Genomic DNA, 23,479 nt, shown 5'->3' on the forward strand with positions numbered 1-23,479 from the left:
AAACTGTTGTCAATGAGGTCCAATAAGTCCAGTATTCTGTGTATTTAAGCTCTGGTTTGCTTCAACAATCCTTTTTGTCTCTTTAGGTGTTTGACTCTCTCATTTATTTAATGTCTTCATTTAATGTTGGTGCTGAGCTGAGAGCTTTTGTATAAATGAAACCATTGTGATTCAAAAGCAGTGAACAGCTGAAAGTTGCAGACGAGGCTGTTGATTCCCACTGGGATCGGTAATACTGCCGACTCTGTTGCTATGTTTTCACAGCTAGAGGTTTTCTTTATTAAGTGTCTTTTACTTCCTCCACCAGCTGCCAGAAAACCTCATCTACACATTGTCTTTCGTAACTCTTTTAGCAATAGTTTCATGTATTTATTGATTGATTTATGTTAAAACCCACAATTTCAAAAGGCACCGGGATGTTTTATTTTAATTCCCTGTGTGTTTTAATCCTTGTTTTGGGGAATTTGGTGCAGTTTTACACATCTAAAATGAGTGAAACTGTAGTGTGACTGTAGGTTGCACTTTTCAAGTACCTGCAGTTGCCCTTTGTGTTGGGGAACGTAAGCTTTCCTGCAAGGTTTCCTGTGCGCTCCATGAATGCCTTCCTGTCTTTGAGACATTATGTCATTATGTTCTGTACGTACTGTGGCAGCACTAAAACAAGACGAGACAAAAAAGAACATGACCGTCCTTATAACCTTATTGCACTACACTTAAAACGGTAATACCAGGAATCATCTGAAGGCAAAGGAAAGTTGTGTCTATGTTTAACATGATTATATGTTTTTGTGAGCGATGATACTCAACAACTGATTCCTGAGGTGCTTTAGCAGTGGTGATGGTAGAAGTGGGTATTTTCCAGTCCAGAGGTTCATCAAACATATCCCCGTCTCTCCACAGAGTATGTATTCAGCCTTGCCGGGTCTGCTGGACGGGAACCCGTTCTCAGAGAGCGGCCAGCTGCGAATGCCTGACGGACTCAGCGGCATCCTGGAGGTGCTGAAGGAGGCGTTGAAGCTCCTCACAGCCTTCCAGGTGCACCCAGACATTTCTTTACAACTCTGTGCCTACCTGTTCTTCTTCATCAACGCGTCGCTGTTCAACGCCCTCATGGAGAGAGGTAAAACCTCAGCTGACTGTCCCATGTTAAAGGAATAGTTCGGTATTTTTGCAAAACACTCTTATTTGCTTTCTTTCTGAGAAGCAGATAAGAAGATTGATACCACAATCCACATAACCGCGGCTCGATTCTGGCTGCAGATGTTTATTGCATGTCTTACACCTCTTTCTACCCATGTTTCCTGCCTCTCTGGGCTTTTGACTGTCAAATAAAGGCAAAAAATGACAAAAAATAATGTAAAGAAAGTAAAAAATAATAAGCTTTCTACTGAATTGTAATTTTTAGACTTTGATTTTTAGACAAACTAAACAAATCAGTTTTGGTTTCAAACTTCTCATCTATCAAAATAACTTGGCTTAGGAAACCTGTTAAACCTGGTTTAACTTTTGTTTTCAATGTCATAACTGAGGAATAGCAGAACATGCTATTATTTTCAAACTTCAGGCTGGGATTACTAACAGACACAGATTTTTTACGATGTTCTTTAACTTTATATTTGACCATTTTCACCATAAAAACACCATTTTATTCTTTTCCCCCAAAGTTTTTTGTTCCAAATGAGCATTTAAGATTGACATTTCAGTTTATTTCCTCTTCTATTACATGTTCTTTTCTTTTTCTTGTTCTTTTTTTCTTTGTAAAACCAGAACCCGGTTGCTCTGATAGGTCAAACGAGCCTCAGTTCACACATGAAACAATCTAACTGAGCACTGATTTGTCGTTCAGGATCGGTCGCTGGGTTCTACCAGTGGTCCCGAGGTGTCCAGATCCGGGCCAACCTGGACCTGCTGATGGACTGGATCCAGAGCATCAGTCTGGGCGATCTGGCCACCGAGTTCTTCCAGAAGCTTTCTGCTGCTGTCAATCTGCTGGCTACACCCAAAGAAACCCTCATGCAGGTCAGAGGACATCCGTTTCTCCTTTCCTGTTTGTCTTACCAGGGGTGAGCTGTTGCCCCGAGAGTCCAGTCACTTCTGCGTCAGACTGAATGTTTTCATTGTCTTAAAGGTTAAAATCAGTTATGTATGTTTATGTATTAGGTTGAAAAATTTCCATCTTTGGGAAATCAGAGCTTCACTAAACTCTTCCCACTGCAGCAACAACAACAACAACAGCTCCTTATCGTTGCCAAACCTAGCGATGACGCTGACTAATAATGCTATAAAACCTGAGGAATATTGTCTGCAGAGGTCTGTTATTGGTTTATGAGAAGAGAGGCACTAAAACTCACGTGCAACAACAATGTTGATGAAACTTGATCAGATATGAGGAAGTAGCTTGCGGGAAAAGAAAAGTGTAAACACAGTAAAAAAACGTCTATTTCACTGAGCGGAAACATGCGGCTGAGAGCGCAAATGTCCTTTTAATGTTAAAAGGCCGACAAATACATGAGAGTAAATGCATTTTAAAGCCTCTATTTCAGTGTATGATCAGGAATAACACACTATATCACTCAAACAATACCGTACATGTGTTTCACTTTTACTGCGCAGGGCTGCCTTGCCAACTTAACACCTAATCCCTCCTCCTTAACTACATGTTTTCTCGGTTACCCATTCAGATCTTGTTTACACTGTACAGCAGGAGGAAGCTGAGTTCTCACTTAGCTGGTTATTAAACACTGAGGTATTTAGAGTCTTAAAGAGGAATCAACACATAAAAGTACACAGGTCAAGGTCATATAAACCTTTTCCTGATTAACAGGTTTATGATACCTGGAAAAAAGAGGTTGTGGAACCTGTTGGATGTTTCTGTGGTGGAGTCATGATACGCTACTGTTCTTGTGTATTACAATAGAAAAGGTTATAAATAGAACATGCCTCTAATATATACTATATATGTACAGTAAAACCATAAAAATGAGCCTTTCAGATAAGCTGTAACTGTTTCTCCACTTTACAAGATAAATGCAGTGAGAGAATATTTCAGATTGGGTTTCACTGCTTGTAAATGTGATTTATTTATTTAAACAGCATGTTGATGTGGGATCATTGTCAGCTGTAAACCAATGAGACGTCAGTAAAGAACAGAGAGGCAGTTTGAGGAACAGACGACACAACTATTTTTACTTTCAGCAAACTATTTCAACCACTCGCTAACTTGTTTTCAGGCTGCAACACGTGTTGTTGATGCGCTACGACTGACTCGGGTTGATGGGAAGCTTACTGAACATTGTAAAGTTAATTAAAGTGGCTATAATGGATATTTGTCATCATAACAACGGATCAAAGGACAGGCTGTAACGTGAGAAGCGTCAGTTGTGTGTTCACAACATGTTTCCACTGCCCCTAAGTGGCCAAAAAATCAGTTATTGCAGGTTTAAGATTACTCCTGTTGGGCTGTATGAATGTGAGATGAGACATGTGGATGTATCTTTTTCAATTTCTATTCTGTTTAGTTAGTGGGTCAAGAATCATTGATGGCACGACCATGACCCTCTTCTACAAGAAATAGGTTCCACATATATTGAATCTCACAAACAGTTTATTTATTTCCGTCTTGACAGCTATTAACCACAACACGGTCCTTCCAGGATCTCTCAAAGCTGTGAAACACATCCTGCTGCTGCCTTTTTTTTCTTTGAGAGATGCAGACTCAAACCATATTCTGTGGCACACATCAAAGGGTGTCAAGGACAACAAAAGAAACATCGGGAATTCCCAGAAACTTCTCACTAACACACTCCAAACACAGAATTAGAGCAGAAATATCTGTGTTTAAAGAACAAAATACTGCAAAAATACTCCTGCGATCCAATCTGCAAAGAAAAAGAATCACTTTCAAGTTTACTGTGAGAATAGACAACTAGACAACCTACATGTGACTATCTGAACGTATCCCTCCACCACAGCTTAGAGAGAAACCGCATTTTCAATTTCAGTTTCATACTGAACAGACACTAAATTCAGCTAACAGACCACTGAAGCCTCGTATTAGCTTCAGCTGGACTTTGGAGAGTAGTGAGGTCGCCATGCTGCTCTCCGTACCGTCTCTGAATTGTTATTTCCATGTACATGTGGGAGCGTCAGTATGGTATTAAGACAGTCTTAAAAAAAACCACATTACTAATTTAAAAGTGATATGTCAGTGGAATCCACTTCCTGTATTTGGAGGAGCTGTGTTAGGATACGAGGTCTAGTTGAACTCGGGGAGGTTGACACCTGTTTCCACTGTACTGTGTGACTCAAATCGTGATCCATCAGCAGGCACCAGCCTGACCGTGACACGACCGTCCAAGGCTGTGTCTCATCTGTACGTGGGAAATGGATGGTTGCTAAGAAGCTGGTGGTTTTATGTATCCCTCCCCCCTGGTAATGAGGTCACTTTTGGGGTTGCCACAACGGAGCACACACCCTCGACAGATTTTTTTAGTTTTCCATCTGGAGTTCTGGGCTTTTAAAAAAAAAAAAAAAAAAAAAAATGAAGTGCCTCGCTGGCACGGTTGTAAATGACAGCAGATGGATGTGGCGTTGTTTTGTTTTGCCAGCAGTTATGGAGGAGACAACATCTGAGGAGTTATTTTAAGATTTGCAGCTGCCAAACGCTAAATCTCAGACATAACAAACAGACATTTTTCAGTTTCCCTGCTGTTTATAAGCAGCATTTAAACTTCTGCTGAGCTCAGTGTGGCGTCTGTTAGAAGAGGAGGGCAGGGACGACATTTAGCTGGAGGTTTCTATTGTGGGCCTGACATGTCTGGGCAAACTCTTACTTCCACCAATTCAAATTGAAACTGACTGAATGAACGATGTAATGTTTATAATGTTTGTCATCACATGAACGTCGCTGGCGAGTGACTCACCTGTTTCCTTACCCTCGAGCTACTTTCCACAGGCATCCGAAGATCAAATATTGTCTTTCTCTTGTTGTCATTTCATGATAAAGACTCTCACAGAGGAGAGATAACATAAATGTTTACGCTTCTCACGGTGCGCAGAACAAGAACGACGCGTTAATTAGCAAATCCAGCACTCAATCAAACACAAGAAGAAAAGCTGCAGCGATAACAAACAACTTAAAGTGCTACTGTATCCACATTCAGGCTGAGAAATACTTTCCCAAGAGACTTTGTTACCACATCTAGCAAGAGGGGACAAAAAGTATTTACTAGATCATGTAATTGGTTTAAATGCTGTGCATGCAAATGAGAGAGTAGCGATGACTGTGTTTCCTTATATGGAAACAAAGCAGGATGGGAAAATGCTTGTTTCTCCCACCCTGTTATTCTCATGATGACTACAAAGAGCTTTTGTGGCTTGTTCTTCAAACTAAAACAGCGATGGATTTTCTTTTACAATCCCATATTTGCTCATGTTGCTCAACGTTACATGTTTTCTTTGTTGTTTTATGTCCGTACAGGCGTCCTGGACGTCTCTGAGGACCGAGTTTGCGGCCCTGAACCCTGCCCAGCTCCACCACATGCTGAGGGAGTATAACTCCGGTAAAGCCTGTCCCGCCGGATGGAGCCCCTCGCCGGACGACGCGGAGGACGCCGTCAGGACGGGTGAGTCACGTAGACCACCCTAGAGATGAAAACATTAGCCGGTCGATCGATAATTCCATCAACAGAGAAATAAACAGTAATTATTTTGATGTTCAACAGATGTTTTAGTCGTTTTTCAAACAAAAATGCCCAAAATGACTCTGGTTCCAGCTTCTCATATGCAAAACAAACAGTTTAAAGATGTCACGCTGGGCTCTGGGGAATTGCGACTGGCAAAATTGTGATTTTTTTTTTTTTTGCTGTTTTTTGGCATTTTATGGAGTAAACAAATACTTGATGAATAAAAATAATAACACCCTACAACATCCTGACTCAGAATCTGCACTGATCTGAATAATATTGTACTCTGTATAGAAAATAAATGATTAGTCATCACAAGTTCAGTTTGTGTGTAAGTGCATGTTTTAGTTTAGTTTAGTCTAAATCATGCACTTGTTAATTGCATTTGTTAAAAATGAAGATGCAAATTCCCGACGATGAAATGACCTTCTGCCCAGTTTTCTCTCTTTTTTGTCTCGTACCAAAAGCATTTTCTGAGCGTTCCTTCACCACAAGACGGCCCTGTTTACTATAAACTGCGGTAACTGGACTCCTCCTGCAGCAGGAATCAGAACAATCTATTGTTTAGTTTGCATGTTCAAACCCGAAAGGAGCCTCGCTTGACTGCACAAGACTTAATGATACACAATAGAGAGTTCATTAACTATAATAACTTGATAAAAAAAAAAGGAGCTCTGAAGAAAGTACAATGCTGCTGAAATGTCAACAAATGGAATAAAGTTTACACTAACAATCATAATACATGCGTGTGAACATGAGAGTGAAAATCAGTGAAAATCAGTTTATTCTTTTCTTTTTTAATCTCAGTGAAAATATGTCATTAAAACACTAATTTGGACCGTATGTTTGCGCTAAAGAACACTATGAATTAAAACACACTCAGGCTTTTTTTAGTAGCAGCCTGAATGTTCCTCTAGAGTAATCCTGCCAAGTCAGTCTGTCTCCACCAATCAGCTTCATTCCTCAGTTGCCTCTCAAATCCACCTCTCCCAGCGGGGGAGCGTCCGCCTCGCTCTCACCTGTTTTCACCTCTTACTTCACTGCGTCCGGCCTGCTAAAACAGCAGCGACTGCAGCCCTGTACGTTATTTATGACCTTTAATTCAGTGTTAACCCCAAATACACCAGCTTTACTTCAAGTTCCAGGATTTATTTTTATTAGAAAGCTGCAATGAAAGTTGGGTAATTCATGATGTATGATGGCGGGCCTTTCTCTCTTCCTGCAGCCGACATCCTGGAGAGCTTCGACAACCACCCGCCGCTCATCCTGCCCAGCAGCACGTTTCACCTGGAGCTCGGTAAACCGATCGTGGAGCCCGCTCTGTTTGAACAGCTCGGTCATCTGCAAGAGTTCATACGCCAGCTCCCCGGCGGTGAAACCCAAGCCGAAGCTGATGTGGAGGAACAGGTAACAAGCTCCGTGACCCCGGAGCTCAACAGCATAACGAGAAGCCAGCGGCAGTCAGGAAATGAGACACTTTGATGTCCCTACATCTGTTATTGATTGATTTTATATTTCTCCAACTCAGGCTCTCAATGGGACAACCACAGACAGCCAGTCTACGACCTCACCCTCCGTCAGAGTCTTTCAGGATCCAGCCCATCAGGGGGTCTCTGACCCTGTTACCTGCCCCTTCCCTGAGGCGGATCTGGACTGCACCTCCCCTGCAGAGCCCACTCAGGCCCAAGGATCTCATGGTGACTTGAGCAGTTGTGAGGCAGTCCTGACCCAGAAGCTGAAGAGCCTGGAGCTGCAGAACGCCCTCCCAGGACAGGCAGACCAGGGCTACCATAAAAGCCTGGCGCTGGACCCGTCCTGCCTGCTGACGCCACCCAACACCCCCCAGGGTATGGAGCTGGCTGAGCTGGAGGCTGATCTGCAGGAGGGCGCCCGCCAGCAAAAGAAAGGTAACTATCTACTCTCAAACTGGACCAATCACAGGACAGCTAGATAACACTGTCTGATACTCTCATATAGGAGACAAAGCACACCTGTATGGAAAGAACAGTAAGAAAATATATATTATACAGAAACATATTGACTCTAATACATCACAAAGATTTATTAAAATGTAATATATGAATCATAATAATCATAGAAAATAAGACACATGAAAATGTAATAAATTGAAAAATAAGAAATAATATATTATTTGGCCAAAGCAAAAGCAACAGGCTAAAATTTGTATAACTAGGAACATAGTGCAGGAAAATGAACTCAAACAAAAGAAAGAAATTAAAGGGACGTCTCCCGGAGAGACGGTCAAAATAAATTCATCTTAAAATCTGTAAAAGAAGAGTAAGATCTGTTAGTCATACTCAAATGGTTTGTCAGTTTAAGATCAGAATCAGAGTTTAAAGCTGTGGTTGATAAGGAGTTCTGGGCGGGAGGAAGATGTTCTCGATGTACAGACGCCTCCCAAGTGATGAATCATGTCCTATTTTTAGTGAATATGAGCTGTTGCCATCAGGTCAAAGCTATTTTACTGTAACTCTGTATGATGAAATAGGACAGTACTGGATGAAATTGCTCATTCTGATCCCACAGAATATTTCCATGCCACTGCGAGTGTGTACTAGACAGTTAGCCCATTGATAAAAAATCCTTCACACTAAGTGATTTTGGGTTGTCTGTAATGAAAGTTGACATCGTGAGAGAAGCTTGGTGAAATATTTGGGCGTCGTCTGTGACGACCGATTTGACGACACTCTGACACTGATTGACACCAAGATTTGATTATATGCGTCTAGCACAATGTGACATCCAGTAAATTTACACAATCATTGTTGCACAGTGTAAAGGCGACTTAAGATGGCGATATGGTCGAAAAGGGCTAGTTCGCACGATGTGACAAAGAAGTGTTTCTAGCTGTTCTGAATATCAAAGAAAGGTCGTAATAATCTTTAAATGTGGAGATAAGAGCTCACACCTTCAGACAGTCTCTCCTGGAAGGTGTTCATAGTGTTGTGTTCAAAAAAAAAGAGCTTAAGAGAGAAGTTAAAACGCTGCTTACTGTCTTTAAAACGCATAAACCCGACCAATCAGTGCATGAAGTGGGCGTGATTGATGGGAAGTTACAGAGGAACAAATATGTGTGTCATATTTCACAGGAACACATCCAATAGTTGAGATATTTCACTCAAAAACCACAAATGACAACCTCATGGTGGCGCTAGAGGAAAAGTCAGAAGATCATCAAAGTCAGCAGGATTCATCGTCTGGGGACCAAAAACTTTATGGCGATCTGACCGCTAAGTGTTGACGTATTTCTGTCTGGACCAAAGTGGTGAACCGACCAAAATGCAAAAAACATTTCTTGAGTTTCTCAGTTGTGAGGATTTATTGCTTCTGTCTGTTTTATATCGTCGTAAAGTGAATATCTTTAGGTTTTTTTATTGTTGATTTTAAAAAAAACAAGCAATTTGAAGATGTCATTTGGGCTCCGAGAAGAAGTGATGAGTGTGTTTCACTGTTTTCTATTTAAAAACCCATCAGATCCATCAATAATGAATAATAGCTGTTACTCGCGTGTTATTTGAAACATATTCATTTTTTTGTCTGATTCTTTAATGTGGTCCCTGAAAGCCACACTAACAGCTGAAAGACATTAAGTGAAACCCGACAACAGAAGAGGACGATTGAGAGTAAGACACGCTGCCACCACGCATGACGACACGCTGACAGCAGCTCAGAAAGACCCGTTCACGGCTTCACTTACAAACAGCAGGTTCTGATTCAAATGACACACAACCCTGTCACTGAGAGTCGAGCTTAAACTTTGTCCCCTCTGTTACCAACGTCTGGAATGAGGTCATCGGCGCTCGTTCTTCCCAAAACCTCATCTACTTCCCGTGACTGACGGAATCTATTAAGGAAAGTATTTAGCGTCTTGACCCCGTGGACCCGCCGCATTTTTTGTCCCTGGCGGTTCCAGGTTCCCATAAAGGTGCCCTGACATAAAAAGGGAGGTGGAGCGCCTTCGTTGTCCCTTCATCTTGTTTTTTTTTTTTTTTTTTTACTGACTCTGGAGGTCAGGAATTTCAAGTGGAAGAGCTGTGCAGGGTGGGTTCGCTCTGCAGAGGAAAGAGTGTTTCCTCTTACGCCCGTATTGTTTTTCCCAAAAACCTCCGCCATGAGGTCATCTGTGGGAGTGTGAAAGTCAAATACTTCAGTCTTCAAGTCCGACCGAGATTGTAAATATAAACTGAAATGATAGTGCAGCTATTCGAGAGAGGATGAAAACATATTTTAAACATATATGTGGAACAGCAGTGGTAGTTAAAGAGCAGCTTGTGGGCTGAATCTGTCCCTCCAGAGAGAAGTGAGTGAAGTAAAGATATTTGATTATTGCACAGATGATATTGATAATTAGCCTTGTCAGAAGTCTTTGGCACTAAATCCCCCCACTGAGTCCAGACACTGGTGGTGCTGGTGGCTGATGAGGCTGATGAGGCTGATGAATCTGCGAAGACGAGGCGGTTACAGGAAGGTGGTGGAACGAGCACTAAAGGCAGAGAGGAAGACAAACATATTTAAAAGGACAGCTGCTAGATGATATGAGTGAGCACGTGTGAGAAATAAAACTAGATTTGGCCCCTGAAGAAAGCTGAACTTTTCACTTTCATAGTTTACATCAAATGAGTCATTTTTGCCAAATTTGTGCTGATATAAGTTCCTCACTTACTAACGGGGAAAAAATCCCATTCACTGTTGGATACAGTCCTTAAAGAAACAGCTTCATCTATCAGTTATATTCTCATTAATAATTCAACATCAGCGCGATGGGTTCAGTGGGAGACGAGGCTCCGTCTCTAGCTGCTCTCTGAAAGTCCTCAGATCTCGACCAGACCTTCAGAAGCACTTTTCGTCACATGTGATTGTGTTTGTTCTTAAGAGGTTCAACCTGTGCTAATGCGCTCACTAAAGGATCCCCCACCGCGGCTGTGTGCAATTACAGAGAGGATTTAAGCTGCAGGATTTTGTTGATCTTAATCAGATGTCTTTACTCTCATTGGCTACTTGTTGCATTGTGTTTTCCATTAGTGCTTTTATCAAAAGCAATTTGCTTAAAGGGGTTTTTTTGGGATTAGATTGAAACAAGCCATCTGGTACTTTACCTGTATGTATATCAGTCCTTAATGGCAGGAATTCAACACTTAAATATTTTATACATCTGCTAAATCTATATAGTAAAGCAACATGGAGAGGTGCAACAACCAGTCCATTAGTACATCAACTGAAAATTAAACTACCAAACATTAAATAGTTCCAGCTTCGTGTCTTTTTCTTGTCTTACATGATAGTAACTTTTAATCATGTTTGGGTTTTGGACTGTCGGTTAGACAGAAGACTGACGACTGATCTGATGACGTCACCTTTTCTGCCGGGAAATATTGACGATTGATTTCTGATGTTTTATAGACTAAACAATTCATCAACCAAGCAGAAAAGAAGCAACACATTAATAAATAGTGAAAATAATGGTTAATTACAACCCTGTAACTACTTTATTCCAGCACTTGGTTTATATTCAAGACTTCACCGCTAGTTGTAGATTTTCTGGAGTATCAGGAAAATTGATGTTCAAGATTTGTTCAAGAAGAAAAACTAGATAATAACCCAACCGCTGTGAATTGTTTTTAAGTTTTGTCCAACTTTACAGCTGCAACGATTAGTCAATTAATCGTTTAATTGCCAACTATTTTGATAATAAGTTAATCATTTGAGGTCATTTTTTTAAGCAGAAACATTCCAAATTCTCAGTTTCCAGCTTCTTAAATGTGAATATTTTCTGTTTTCTTGAGTCCTCGTCACAGTAAACTGAATGTCTTTAGGTTGTGGACTGTTTGTCGGGATAAAACAAGACGTCTGATGACGTCATCTTAGACTTTGGGAAACAGTGACATCGATATTTTTCACCATTTTCTGACATTTTATAGACCAAACTAATTTATTAATTGAGAAAACAATCAATAGTTGCAGCCCTACTAGTGTCAAACATTTACAATGTGACATATATTGATCCGTAGTTAAGATGTGTATGTCACGGATTAGTTAAGGGAATATGCCTGAATATCGTCCCACCAGTCGTACCTTGGCCTCCAGCGTATCTACCTCTGTGCTTTTGGATAACGGATAATGTTATTTTGAAAGTTTGGTAATCCTTTAATCTGGCCCCAAGAATTACAGAGAGGTGGTGATGTCAGGAGAGAAAAGAGCAGTGGCCGATCCGTCATGGGAATTTACAGTTGGGTTGGTGCGTGGAATCTTAATCGGGAGCGGCATTGTTCGGGGCAGGTCCTGCGTGGGGGGCAGACAGGCTGCATGTTGGGAAAGGCGGAGGGAGAGCTCGGGGGAGAGAAGGGGAGCAGAGCGGGAGCTGCAGGGGTGGGAACAGGGGTTTTTTTTTTTTTTTTTGGGAATGCTACTGTTGCTGCGTTGTTGTTGTGACAGCCCGTCCCACATGAGCCAGAGGAAGATAGGAAGTCCCTGACGCTCCGCAGAGAGGGGAACCTGTCTCTGTTCACGTCCCGCTGCTCAGCCTGACAGATCTGATCTCAGGCGGCTCAGTAGATGATTTAAGGGTTGAAACTCTAAAGCTTTCTGTTTGGAGAGCAGGGTTATGAAAGAATATGTTTAGTACAGTTAGTCTGCAGCTGTGGTTGCATCTGTGTGAGGCTGAGTTAAAGCTAACATGATCATAATGACAACACTGCTGTTTAACATGTGTACACTTTATTCCCATTTAAATCTTTATTACCAAAAGATTTTCAACATTACACATTGAAAATAAAGTGTTTGGGACGTTCCTTCACTGTTTTCAATCATTCAGGGCTGCAACTAATAATTGTTTTCATTATCAGATAATCTGACGATTATTTTCTTCTTCTTTTGTCTATAAAATGTCAGAAAATAGTGAAAAATGCCTGTTATCATTTCTTAGAGGCTGAGGTGGCATCTTCATCAGTTGTTTTGTCTTATCAACAATCCAAAGTCTAAAGATTCAGTTTACTGTCATGTTTGACATATAAAAGCTTCAAATTCTCACATTTAAGAAGCTGCTTTCCTGTCAATCGACTAATCATCACAGCTCTGATTCATGCAGGTCTGTCCATGAGTTTATTTGCATGTCGATGTTTTAAGTCTTATATAACTCACATTTTTTCTTGCGGTCTCGACATGTCAGTTTTTCAAGCAGATGTTCTGTTTACACCATGTCCACCATCTTAGCGTGTTAGCATGCTAACATTTGCTGATTGGCACTAAACACAAAGTACAGCTGAGACTGTCGGGAAAGTCATAAGTTTTGCAGATGGTCATAAAGCAAAGTACGGGACAAATTAAAATGTCTTGATGTTGCTGCATGATCTCATCTCAGCTGTGTGGGTCCTAAATATTTTCAGCATGTTTAACACTTTGAACTGTGTGTGTTTGTTTAGCCAATGGATGTAATGAGAGAAAGGCATACAACGTGGAAGAAGAAGAAGAAGACAGAGAGGAAGTGTTCACGGTGGAGCTGCACAGAGGACCTCACGGTCTCGGCCTGGCGCTCGTAGATGGAACGGTACGACGTCTTCTTCCTGCTCTCATCCATCATACATCCACTCTCTTCTTCTCTCCTTTATAACGCTGACTTCATCAAAGACAGCAGGCACAGTTTTAGTCACTAGTGACGTAAGAATGAATTTGAAAGACCAAATCTTATCTGGATTGTTTCAGATCAGCAGCCACGAGGCTTTTCACGCACAATTTAATCCGGACAAGAAGCACAAAAAAAACTCTTGTGTAGCTGCTCAGATCTCATGGAAAAGACTAATCAGATCAGACTATAAACTGCAGGGATTTCAACTCCGCACACAACTACACATCTAATCACACAAAGTGTTTTTACCGACAGACCAGGAGTTTTTCAGTCCGGTCTCGTGGACGGAAGCCAAACTCAACCAAACTTATATTTTTCTGCTGACGAGTCAATAAAAACAGCTTAATGAGACGGTTTACAGTTAAAACAATAGTATAAACACATATTTGTGGATTTCAATTATATTTGTGGAATTAAATATTGAATTATAAAACTTCCACATGATGCTAAGAGGACGATTGACATAAAATATGATAAGCGTTTGTCATTTTTAAGCATTTTTAAAGCTGGTTGGATTTGATGCTTTTCTGTCACACATGATAGTAAACTGATCATCTCTGGGTTGATCAGACAAAACATTTGAAGACGTCACTTTTATTATTATTTACTCCACTCGAGTGCCTCAATATCTGTTTTCCTGTTTTCTCTTTACACAGAAGACGCCGCTGAGAATGAGCGGGATTTACGTGAAGTCAGTGGTGCCCGACTCGCCCGCCGCTCAGTGTCAGAAGCTGAAAATGGGCGACCGCATCCTGGCTGTAAACGGCATCAGCCTGGTCGGTATGGAATACAACATGTGAGTATAAAAACGTCTGCAGATATCAGCCTGATCTCCTCTCCCCCCTCCCCCCGTCGCTGTGCGCTCACACCTTTCTCTTCTCTGTCGTCACAGCGGGAGAGAACTGATCCGAACATCGGGAGACTCGCTCAGACTGCTGGTGGCCAAGATCGACTCGAAAACGAGCGGCTCGGCGACTACGACTAAATGCTGAAGTGAACGAGCTCCGGCGGACGATCAAGTGCAATTGGGAATACTGGAGGACGTGTGGTTGTGTACAGTACAGTTCTTCCTTCCTGCTGTATCCAAAGTCAGTATTTCTCACAGGATGGAAAAACACAACTCCCCCCCAACCCCAACCCCCCTCCCCCGCTTCTCATCTCATTTTGTGAGGTTTGTGCGTAAAAAAAAAAAAAAGAGCGTCGAGACAATCAGCCCAAGCAACGGGACTCTCGCTCGTTTTTTTTTTTTTTTTCCGCTCATCACCTCTGTGAATGTCATCTCAAACCAAAAAAACAGCGGTCGGCTGTGGGCGTTTTCTAGCAGACAGGTGGTCAGCTCTTTCTGCTGCTCCAGCTTCTTTGTGGGGCGGCAGAATGAGTTTTCCTTCTTTCTTCTTCATAACTCGTAAAAAGGTTCGGCGGTGAGGAAAAATAGCCCGTCTGTGGCAGTTTTTGCAGTTGCTACTTGTGAAACATCTATTTGGATGTCTGTGTATTCCTGTCTGAAGAGCACCGACATGTCTGGCATCGACTGGAACTGTTTGGAAATTCATTGCAAATTATGGCTTTTATGGCTATTTTAATCACTGTGAAACACTATATTTTACACTGCGACTTCCTCCATCTTTACCCCGTCAGTTTAGTCTGTCAGGGAGTCGTTCCTTCATCTGTCAGTGTGAGATCATTTCATCTGTTTTGTTTATATTCTGTCCACTTTGACACACACTTCTAGGAACATTCTCAAAACAAGGGAAACCGGTTCATTATCTCATTCCACTGGGAGAACTTTTGCTTGTTTTAAGGGGAAAAAAACTGAGGCTGGATTTAAGACGATATGATTTTATTTGTATTGTAGCGGTTGGTCGTTTTAATTGTGGCCTTTAGAGCATCATACAGATCCTCACATTTATGTTTTTTCCACTTTTTATCACATGAAACACAATAGAGCTGCAACAACTCAGTGATCACTCGATGGACAGAAGATTTAATTGGCAACTGTAGTCATTTTTTAAGTAAAAATGCCCAAAAATGTTCTGGTTTCAGCTTCTCAAATGTGATGATTTAATGCTTTTCTTTGTCATCTATGATAGTAAACAGAATATCTTTGGGATGTGGACTGTTGTGGACTGTTGGTCAAGACATTTGAGGACGTCACCTCGGACATTTTTCAACATTTTACGGATCAAACAACAGATCGATTCAATGAGAAAAACAGATTAATCAATAATGAAAATAATCGTTAGTTGCAGCTCTATTACAGTTTCCAAAACAGTTTGGAGATAAAAAAAAATATAAAAAAGTCCACATATTAAAATGCACAGAAAGCTAAAATGGGAAAGTCTGTTATAATGTTCTCTCAGCTGTTTGTTTTGGGATCTTTCAGTAGAGAAATTCTTCACATAAACCAATATGTGTGTGTAAATAGTTGTATTAAAATGAAGCTTTACTGCCAGAAGTTTGGCTCCGAATCATTAAACATGTTAGAGTTACTGATCTGAAAGCAGCTTTTTTTTTTTTTTGTCTGATTTTTAATGTGTTTAACACAGTAGAACATCATCCTGCTGCAGCTCTGAAGTCTCTCTGTGTTCTTCATCCGCCATGTAAACAGTGTTAAAGTATATCGACTCACACAAATTATTTCAATTTTTGTTATATTTATATTGCGCAGTATTTTTGAACCTATGAAATAAATATTATTTTGACTTTGAAAACTTTGCATTTTGTTTGATTTTTACACTCCCGGATGCTTCCTGCTTATTCTGACTTCATGACTTAATATCTGTGTGTGTGTGTGTGTGTTTGTGTGTGTGTGTGTGTTAGTGGCTTCAGAGTGAATTGAATTTACAGCTGGAATCTAAAAGTCTGGCTGGGTGGAGCAGCAGGGAGGCTGCAGGGTGTGTCGGCTGCATGGCACGCTTTAGTGGCCGCCACCAGCCGCTGTTTATAGCTACTCTGTGGTTTCCACCAGCCAAGCATTTTCCACTGACTCCGACACGGCACAGTTCAGCTCCTCAGGCCGCGATTAAAAAACACTGTTTTTATGTTGGTATAAAAAAAAAACCCAACAGTCTTGAACATGTTGTGCACTTTTACTTGATTTACAACCCCCCGGGAGCAAACATCTGAGTGTGTAATTAAAGTGTAAATATGCCACAAGGTGCTGAGTGTGAAGCTCCTCCTGCAGCTTTCTGACAGAAATCCAAACTTTCCTGATTGTTCACAGTATTTTATTTATCTTCACACTGCAGGGTGTCATGCTCAGCTGCTGCTAACACTTGAACTCGACACACAGATCCAGTCACACTAAATGTTCTTACTGACAGACGAATCCTGTGGACAAAAGCCAAACTCTTTAATATTTTTAGAATATGTGTCTATTGAGGAGTCAGCTCGTTAGTTAACAACAGCTTAAAGGTTCACAATCTGTCAAGTCTATCTTAAAACAACAGTCGGGAGTGAAGCTAATATGAAGCTTCAGCGTCCAAATGAGTCAAATCAAGTAGATATCTTTCAACGTTACAGTCTTTTTAGTGCCAAACTTCCTCTTTTTGTTACTATACTCAACAGGGAAACACTGTCAGAGGAAACACAAAGAGGGAATTTGATGCTAAACAGACTGTAAATGTGTCAGATATCCACTTGATATGACTAACTCAGACTGCTGAAGCCTCATATAAGCTTCACAACAACTTTTTTGGGGATCTTTTAATAGCCAGTATGAGCAGGAGGACGTTTAATGATTTGGAAAACCTTTTCCAGTGTTCATATGGACACTAAGTCCTTTAATAAGACAGTTCACAGTTAAAACACTCAGAACAGTAAAATCTAATCTCAAATTATAAACATCTTGTTTTATTGAGGTTTATATGTGCAGCTGCAACTATTAGTCAACAGAAAGTTAATCTGCTATTCTAAATCAACTATTTTGATAATCAAATAATCATTTTTGTCATTTTTTTCAGAGGTCAAATGTGAGGATTTGAAACTTTTCTGTATCGTACATGATAGTAAACTTTCACTTTTGAGTTTTTTTGGATTATCTTTCAAAACTCTTCATCCACACGGAAGACATCACATCAGTTTTGTACCTGGAACATTTCTGTTGATCTCCACTTGTTGTTTTCTTAACCTTTAGTGTCCTTTAACTCCGGCTTATTATTAGCAAAAGGCAAGTTACTCAGTCTAAAATCATTCAGACACACAGAGAACTGTGTTTTGAGTTTTAGTCTGAATCATAAAGTTTCCAAAAACTAAAAAAACTTTCATGTAAACATTTGAAATTATGCACTAAAACATCTAGAATTATGAGCACTATCATTAAGGCTGTTAAACTTCTTTTCTGTTGGTGTGTCACATTTTTTACGTCAGTCACAAGACTTCAGACTGCTCGTAGTTCAGACTGTAGACTGGTGTGAGTTGGTGACAGTTGCACAAACACGAAGACTAATTTGAAACCGAAATAGCTGGAATAGTTAAACTGAAATAATCAGTCACACCAGCTGACAGTTAGCCGGAACGAGGAAAACATGACTCGTAATTTGTGGTTTGCAAATGATGTTGTAAAGTGTTTTTTGAGGGTGTAGTTTCCCCTTCAAAACATACAGTTTACATACAGTATGTTTCTATGTATGTTTACTTGTTCTGCTGTAGCTGCACGCCCTTATTTTATTACTTTATACTCTAACCACAGTTTAGCTCGACTGATTTGACTGCACAGGAACATCACTCAAAAGCTCTGTCCAGGTTCTTTATAATATGAAAATAATAAAACATCTGAACGTCAAAAGTCTTTATACCCTAAACCCCTTTTGTTGTTGTTGTTGTTGTGCACTTTTGTATACTTTGTCTTCCTGTTTAGAAGTTTCACAAGGAACAATTTAACCAGAATAGCAGCAGATTTTGTATAAATAAAACATCAATGTTTGTCAAAAACCAGCAACCGGCGACAGAACTGACAAATGATTGATTATTAAGATATTTGTCCCATTAAAAAATCAGAATTATGACTCTTCAGTGTGACAGCAGAACTCATTGATAAGAAACGCTGTCAGTCATGTAATTTAGAGACAGTCCTGCCAGCAGAGTCCGGCTTTGCCCTGAAGTAGTGATCACAGTTGAGGACGGGACAGTCTGTAAAAGGCAGCTTGTAGTCGTAGAACACCGCGGCCTCTGGAGGAGTTTCCTCCGGGCCTCCTTCGAAGCCGCACTCCTCCAGGGAGCTTTCTGGGGGCAGGCGGACCTCCTCTGTGGGCGCTCTGCTCCTGAAAACATCCAGCCTGGAGCTCTGGATCCCGACCCGCTTTCGGATAATCCTGATCAGACTGAGAACTTTGCTGCTGCTCGCCAAAACCACCTCAAAGTTCCCCGGATGGGCTGCAGCGGAGTCGAAGGGAATCAGTCTGACGCTCAGACGAAGGAACCTGAAGTTAAAACTGGATTTTAGATCAAACGGCGTCCAGTTCATGTGTTGTTGTTCTGAGGGTTTAGAAAAGGGAATTAAATTTTTGCTTTGAAACAAGAGTCCTGTGAGAGTGAATGTAATTATGGGTTTTACAAATCAAGTTATGACTGTAATGTTTTACAAGGAGAACTGTATGGTGGCCCTGAAGTGCAAAACACAACATTTCAATGGAAAAAAAAGTATCTTTTATCATTATTATTATTATTATTATTATTATTATTATTATTATTATTATTATTATTATTATTGTTGTTGTTGTTGTTGTTGTTGTTGTTGTTGTTGTTGTTGTTATGGGTTTTTTTTGCTGTATGTAAAGTGTCCTTGGGTTATGTGAAAGGCACCTAAAATTGAATGTAGTATTATTATTATTATTGTTACAACTTCAGAAAATACATCAATAATTTTGCATGAACACCGTATTTCACAAATCAAACTAACAGCACATAAAAGAATTCTTTGACACATTTTTGTATTTTTTTTTCCAACTGTAATTTAAGAGATTTTTTATCTGAAAATTACATGTTTTATGTATTCATAATTCATAATAATATTCATAATACTGCCTTTTAGCTTCTGCAGAGACAGTGTTGCATTAGAGGTTGTTTGTAGCTGTTTGTTGCTAGGCTAGCATGTTTCTTCAAGTCCATTTATAGTGAGTTAATCAGTCATAGCCTAGTTTATTTATTTTTAGTAAGCTTATGAAACAGGAGTAACAAGTACACAGCAAGTGACCGACCATATAACTTGTGTGTATGAACACAGCTGTGATAACGATAATAATTCAATAAAAACCCATTATGTATGTATATGTTTCAACAGCATTTTTGTTGATACATTCAGCTTCAGATGAAATGTTCTGTTTGACAAATATAATCGGCTCAGAAAGGTTTATTCCTTCAGCTTGTAAATTTTGATTTTCTCATATAACATTTGGTCAGAAAAACAAATTAATTAAGTAAAACTCAGAGTCTGAGTGTTTGACTGCAATCTAGACAAATGTGGGATTTACATTCTGCTTTAAGGAAAGTATTTTATGTGTTATAGGACATCAAAACAAAACTGAAAACACAACAACAACAAAATGTGGTGTTTTTGGTTTTTAATTTGTTCATGTGTTTCTTATCTTCAAAACCTCTTATATTTGATCCAATACAGTATTTGTTTTTTTTTTGTTAAATCCTGCAAAAGTAAAGGAGACACCTGCAAACACAGAATCATATGTTGCTACTAAACTAAACATGATGCCAACCAGGTCACAAAGGTGGCAACATCTGTGTAAAGGTCCAGCTAAAGTTCAACATAAGGTCTTCTTTGTTTACTAAGCTGCTGAGTCATGTGTCATGAAGTAGTATTTGTAATTTTAGCGTCAGGCAGTGAGTCACAGTGTGATTTACTGCTGATAGCTGAGGGTCAGAAATAACTCTGGCTTAGTTAACCTCAGACACGGAGGTGTGGTCGCAGCAGTTAGTGTCTGTCAACACAGCCTGAAGTTTGTCAGGAGCTGCTCAGTTTGAACCGGTTCAGCCGCAGAAGCTGTTGAAACTGTTTAGGGACATATTTGATGTGTGTATGGCTTCATTTGACGTAATGTTGGAACAAGCTGCTGCTCCTTCCATTTATTCTACAAGTGAGCTTGTTATGTCTGTACTGAGCAATGGTGGAAGACTTTACTTCAATAAAAGTACTAATACTGCAATGTCAAAATAGTCCTTTACAAGTTCAAGACCTGCATTCAAACTCCTTTAAGTAAAAGTACAGAAGTATTATCAGCAAAAAGTACTAATTTTGCAGAAAAATGGCCCCGACTGAAACAGTATTTTATGATATTATGTTTAGCATTTATAAGCAGTAAACAAACATTTAATAAATTGTTTATATTATAATAATATAGTTATAAGCAGATAAAAGGATATTTTTTAAGTGTTTACTAATGCACAGTATTTGTCATTAAGACATATTTGACAGTATTACACCTGTGTTTTACTATATTGTCGTTGTTTGTACAGCAGCATCCGCTCACGGCCACCCACAGGGGGAATTATAGCGTTGACAAATACATTAATAAACACTTATATCTGCTTACGACTAAGTCGTATTTTACTGGTGTAGCTGATGGAGGTGGAACTAATTTTATATACAGTTTGATATTTAAGTCCAGTGTTTTTCAACCTTGGACTTGAGGCCCTCTAAAGATAAGTCTGAGGGGTCGTGAGATGATTAATGGGGTAAGAAATTACGTTCCACCACTGAGAGGAGTCACCTCCCCAGCTGATCTCTGTCTGTCTGTTAAACTGCCTCTGTCCTCAGTTTGTGTTCATGTACATGAAGTACCTGTCCTTTTCAGAGTTTGACAGTCTCAGGTGACGGTGAACACGTTGATCCAAACAGGAGACGTCCTCCTTCTCAGCTGCTCCTCGTCTTTTCATAAAGTCCTCGAGCTCGGCGTCGTCTCTCAGTCTTTGATTACAACAATAAAACAGCCACAGTTAAATAAAAGGGGAAAAAAAGATACTCAAACACAGAAAAATAGTCTGTCTTACCTCAGTCTCTGTACTTGTCCGCTCAAGTTTTGATAACTGATCATGTTATCGGCGGTCTTCAGCAGCTGAGTCAACATGTGGAGCTGAAACTGCTGACACGGGACGCCCAAGTCCATCAGACCTGCAACCAGAGACACAGGGGTCAATGAAAGCAGACCTTCTCAATACAAATACTTTAAAACTGTTTATTATGGATGAAATGTTGCAGAAGTTCAGGGTTTTTTTTTTAAACAACATTTAAACCCAACAAGTCCCCCAAATAAAACGACCACATACTGTAGGTTGTTTGACCATGCACTCCAGCAGTCATCAGCTGGACCACATCATTTGTCAAATAACTGTTAAAATAATGATGTTTTACAATGTGACAACGCTGTGGTTAAGATCTGGTTAGCTTTAGACAGAAAAACCACTTGGTTATAATTAGTGAAAGATCATGGTTTGGGTTGAAATGATCATTTGAAACATGGTGTGGGTTAAAGTTACTACTTCCTTAAAGTTATGCAACCTTCAACAGTAAACACCATGACAATCATAGTTACGGTTTTTAAAAAAAACTGTCCTGACTGGCAGTTGGAAACAGGAAGTGAACAACCGTCTCCTGCAGCAAAGTCCACTTTTTGCAGGTTAGGCTCTAACCAGCCACCCAACCCGCGACCTCTGAATATGGAAATTTGTTACCTTATATTGATGTCATCTGACCACTTCTCGGGGTCATAATTGTTAGATCGCTAGATGGCGTCTGTCACTCAAATGTAACTATGGGTAGTTTTTGGCAACTGACATTATGCGTTAAATAAGGAGTTTTTTCAACTATAAATCATGCAAAGATATTCCAGTAGCCCTCCAGATTATAAACACAGACCTGAAAATGTGCATAATATGCCTCCTTTAAGTACCCTAAAAAGAAATGGCAGTAGATATGTAGTCCAAAACACTGATTGAGAAGGAACCTTAAAAAAAAATACATATTTAAAAATCAAGATAAAGATATAGAGATAAAAATATTTAAAAATCAGTATATCAGTTTCATTCTACAGCTTGTAATGTGGTTTCCATCCCCATATGCATAGTAAAAAATGTAATCTAACTGAAAATGGGTTTGATTTACTGTCTTTGTTGTGATTCTTCTTTGTGGATATTTATGTGTGAAGACTTCAGTGTAGTTTGAGGTAATTCCCACTGAATCACAGTCTGCACCTCACAGCTTTCTATCCTGCAGGTCTGAGCTGAGCCGAGTATAGTTTACCCTGTGTGTCTGAAGTTTGACGGACAAAAGGAACATTGTCCCGGTTTTGTTTCCCAGAGCCAGTTTGCTCTTATCTACGAGGGGGATGAGAGAGCTACAGAGAGCTCTCCAGGAAATGAGCCACTGCTCACATTATCAAAGTCTGATTCACAGCACCCTCCTTAAATACTTCAGTGCAACCACAATGTGGCATTTGCTTAATACTGACTCACATATCTCTTTCTAATCTCTTTTTTCCTTTAAGAGTAGCTGACATTCAAAGGAGCGAGGAGAGATGACGAGAGTTTTCAACTGGTGTTGAAAACACCACAGATCTGAGGCGTATAAAACAATCATCAAAAAGAGCAAGAAGAAGAAAGGCAGGGGGAGACATTTCCCACAGCTTGTTCAGACTAGTGCAGAGAGGTGACGGGTTACCAAACTGGAAATGGTTCAGGTTGACAGATCCACTTCTGTCTGCGTCACCGGGGCTGAAACGCTCATCCACCTGCTCCTGATGATCAGAAAACCACCCGATCATCTCGTCCAGGAAACTCTCAAACTCTCGCCTGTTGGACCTGAAGACCTTTAATGATGTTTAATACAAATCAATACAAAGATACCACCAAAACTTGCAAAATCTGCAATTCCAGTTAACTTGCTGGACAAATTTTATGTTTCTTAATGTTTTTTTTAGGTCTGTATACGAGTGACTGATTCTTTACGCACCTTTTTATGGTCTTTGTTGCGTTTTGGGGGCCGCTGTTTTTTCTTCTTCATGTTTTCCTGCATGTGAAATGTCTCATCCAGGACGAGGAAGGAAGCAGCACTCAGCTCTGTGTTTACATGAGATATGAGGTTGATGGCTGATGTCAGTCGCTCATTGTGCAAGAACAGATAAAATACTGTTGTTTATGCTGGAAG

General features: G+C 40.1%; 2 protein-coding genes across 2 annotated transcripts in view; one reads left to right on the top strand and one right to left on the bottom strand.

Moving 5' to 3' along the window:
* The window catches only part of si:ch73-281f12.4 (Ras-associating and dilute domain-containing protein-like), a 31,789-nt gene extending 16,392 nt beyond the window's left edge, over positions 1-15,397 (top strand). The window contains exons 9-16 of the mRNA XM_042392554.1: positions 901-1,120; positions 1,847-2,019; positions 5,480-5,624; positions 6,910-7,091; positions 7,213-7,591; positions 13,124-13,248; positions 13,983-14,122; positions 14,219-15,397. Of these exons, the coding sequence (XP_042248488.1) occupies positions 901-1,120; positions 1,847-2,019; positions 5,480-5,624; positions 6,910-7,091; positions 7,213-7,591; positions 13,124-13,248; positions 13,983-14,122; positions 14,219-14,318 (1,464 nt within the window). The 3' untranslated portion in view covers positions 14,319-15,397. The remainder of the gene's footprint in view (positions 1-900; positions 1,121-1,846; positions 2,020-5,479; positions 5,625-6,909; positions 7,092-7,212; positions 7,592-13,123; positions 13,249-13,982; positions 14,123-14,218) is intronic.
* Positions 15,398-17,130: 1,733 nt separating this feature from the next.
* LOC121884042 lies at positions 17,131-23,137 on the bottom strand. Its single transcript, XM_042392576.1, has 4 exons — positions 22,994-23,137; positions 21,328-21,448; positions 21,119-21,244; positions 17,131-18,746 (listed from the first exon to the last, which is right to left on the bottom strand). Exons 1-4 carry the CDS (start codon positions 23,094-23,096, stop codon positions 18,374-18,376), a joined length of 723 nt encoding a protein of 240 aa, XP_042248510.1. The 5' UTR covers positions 23,097-23,137; the 3' UTR covers positions 17,131-18,373.
* Between the last annotated feature and the right edge of the window lie 342 nt (positions 23,138-23,479).

The sequence above is a fragment of the Thunnus maccoyii genome, chromosome 18 (assembly GCF_910596095.1).
Source record: "Thunnus maccoyii chromosome 18, fThuMac1.1, whole genome shotgun sequence".
Lineage (NCBI taxonomy): Eukaryota > Metazoa > Chordata > Actinopteri > Scombriformes > Scombridae > Thunnus > Thunnus maccoyii.

Excerpts from the sequence above, each read along its gene's own strand:
- LOC121884042 (XM_042392576.1), bottom strand. The coding sequence starts at position 23,096 with ATGATCGGGTGGTTTTCTGATCATCAGGAGCAGGTGGATGAGCGTTTC. Across the intron at positions 21,449-22,993 it reads CCTGAACCATTTCCAGTTTG|GTCTGATGGACTTGGGCGTC; the intron begins GTAACCCGTCAC and ends CTCTGGTTGCAG. Across the intron at positions 21,245-21,327 it reads GGACAAGTACAGAGACTGAG|ACTGAGAGACGACGCCGAGC; the intron begins GTAAGACAGACT and ends TTGTAATCAAAG.